We start from the raw sequence: 2,673 nt of genomic DNA, 5'->3' as shown, positions 1-2,673 counted from the left end.
GGCATTTTGACCCAAGGTACGTATGGAATTCGTACATGTTTAAGCATATAGAAAAGTTGAGGTTTCTACAAGTTAACACACTGACCCGGTGTGACACACGGGTCATGAGCAGCAGAAGTGCAGTGGAAAGAGCCAGACTAATTCAGATGATCGGTTGTTCTTGTACTTACATTGGCATGTTGCTCCACGTGGGCGCGTTTTGCGTTCTGCCTCCATCGACCCGCGGCTAGATGTGTGTCACCTAACGCTGCAGCACATGCATTAATAATTGTTTCGTTGCTTGTAAATCCGAAGTGTCTTCATTACAGAGGCTACGCTCACTTTTTATTATGTTTTCAGGTTTATCATGAGACACTACGTGCACATTGTGAATGGAAAGGAGGTCCATATACCACGCGATGTGCCTGCCCCTAAGGAGAGTGCTATTCCAACAATTTTCCCGAACCTTCCAAAGTATATGACGAAAACTCTGCCAAAAGAGAGGAAGAAGAGAATGGGACAGAGCTCTTCCGTGCCTGCAAAGAAGAGCCGCGAGGACATTGACGATTCAGAACGCGAATTGGTTCAGCTCATTCCCCTCATTCCTCATGACGAACTGGACATAGTCAACGATGAAGTACCTCGGAAACACTTCATTTTTGGTCTTCGACTACCATCGGAGTATTGGTCACGTCAGACATTCCAAAACAAAAACATAGCGAGTTACCAAACAGCTGAACATCATAAAAACAAAGTACCTCCTGTTGCCTTCAACAAGATAGCTGTGTTCGAAATTGGAGAGCGAAATTCACCCTCCTGCACCATTTTCCTGGCTGGCCACCTTCACTGTCAGCGCACCGTTGAGTCTGAGGAAGAGGCCCAAAAGCTTCTGGTGTATGCAGAAAAACTCTCTGTGTGTTGTGGAGTGGGAAATACCAGCGAGTTTAAGCGATTAGATGTGTCTGACTGCACAACATTGTCAGCAAATGGCCTGTTCTCCGCTGTGTGTGATGGATCTGTGTCACAAGGTACGTTGTGTTTTGGTACATACGTCTTGGGCATATCACAACTGTGAAAAATTATTTAATATACTTCACATGTCGCCCATTTTGTTGTTTCTTCCAGGTATGCCGGCCCATATGCCTCAGCGGTGTCTGAAGTGCAGAAAAGTGAGGCGAATCCTCATGGCTCGTTTGCTGCGCTTAAAAAATAAGGTGCGACGCCCATTGGTAAAGACAGCGGGAAGGAGATTGAAATGTGCCGTTCGCACTTTGAGGCGGCGGAGTAAGAAAGTGCACACCCTTCATGAGGTCGTACGAACGTTACGACAAAGGAATTCCTCTATCAAGGAAAACAGCTTTGAGGCAAAGGTAAGGTGCTGTATTTTTACATATTTAGCGTCATAAATAAAGCTTCCTGTTTCGTGCATTTGTTTCAGATCAAGCAGCTTCCGAAAAAGCAGCAGTATGCAGTCCGAGCATGTTTTGAGGCATCGAAGCGGAAATCCATGCGAGGATATCGATACGACAAAGCGTGGCTCTTAGAGTGCATTGTTTTAAAGATCAAGAGCCCGAGCTTATACGAGCATCTCAGGGCCCATAAGATCCTTATACTTCCAAGCCGTTTCTGCCTCCAAAAGTACATCAAGGTATACGATTACAATTTTTTTCTTATTCAGCATAATTTATTCATCCTCATCTTGCATTCGCAGGCCTTCAAGGCATCTTATGGCTTTAGTCGCAAGCTTCTTGAGTGTGTGAAGGAGAAGGCTAGTGAAATGAATGAAATGAACAGACGTGGCGGCCTCGTTATAGACGAGATGAAACTTTCTACACACCTGGACCTCAAGTCATCCATGGATATTGAAGGCTTCGTAAACCTTGGACAACTTACTGGAGCTCAGGACAAGCACACAAAGGCTGATCATGGCTTAGTCGTCATGTTTCAGCCTTTTGTGGGCAAATGGACGCAGATAATTGGTAAATAGCATTTATCAAAGTACTGTTATTTTCTGTAATTGCACTCATACCTGCAATATTTTTTTTTCTACAGGGGTCTTTGCTTCGAATGGAAATGTGAAGGCGCCAACGCTGACAAAGATAATTTTAGAAGCAGTTCTTCTGTGCAACAAAGCTAATCTTTATGTGGACTACCTCTGCACGGACGGCGCGTCATGGAACCGTGCCATGTGGCACAACATGGGTGTTCATGGAAATGCTAAACATGTACGATGTAAGGTTACACATCCATGCGACGACAAGCGCTTCCTCCATTTTATTTCGGACTTCCCTCATCTTGTGAAATGTGTGCGAAACATCATGATTAAGCATGCCTTCAACACACACAAGGGCCGAGTAAGCGTGTTATTTTATTCTCATAATATTTTGAAATGTTGGGTACCTGGTAAAGCTGGTTTACTAAGCATTATGAACTCTTGCAGGTTCTTTGGGAACATGTGGCAATGACTTGGAAGGTCGACAGCAGTCCCTTCACATTGAAAGTTGCACCCAAGTTAACACGTTCTCACATATATCCTAGTGGGTTCGAAAAGATGAGGGTCAATCTGGCTTTTTATATTTTCAGTAGCGCAGTTCAGCACGCGATGGATTTTCACAAAGAAAAAATTGAGCAACAGTACCCAAGTCTGGAGCCAACAAAAGTATTTATCAACATGATGGCTCAAACAATTGACGC

The 2,673-nt window shown here is 44.2% G+C and overlaps 1 protein-coding gene across 1 annotated transcript; it reads left to right on the top strand.

The window, feature by feature from the left end:
- The first annotated feature begins 493 nt into the window (after positions 1–493).
- LOC142814483 (uncharacterized) lies at positions 494–1,966 on the top strand. Its single transcript, XM_075893240.1, has 4 exons — positions 494–1,007; positions 1,105–1,349; positions 1,418–1,627; positions 1,691–1,966. Exons 1-4 carry the CDS (start codon positions 494–496, stop codon positions 1,964–1,966), a joined length of 1,245 nt encoding a protein of 414 aa, XP_075749355.1.
- Positions 1,967–2,673: the final 707 nt, after the last annotated feature.

The sequence above is a fragment of the Rhipicephalus microplus genome, chromosome 4 (genome assembly GCF_043290135.1).
Source record: "Rhipicephalus microplus isolate Deutch F79 chromosome 4, USDA_Rmic, whole genome shotgun sequence".
Lineage (NCBI taxonomy): Eukaryota > Metazoa > Arthropoda > Arachnida > Ixodida > Ixodidae > Rhipicephalus > Rhipicephalus microplus.
The sequence above is the reverse complement of the archived record's forward strand: the minus strand, read 5'-3'. Positions and strand labels throughout refer to the sequence as shown.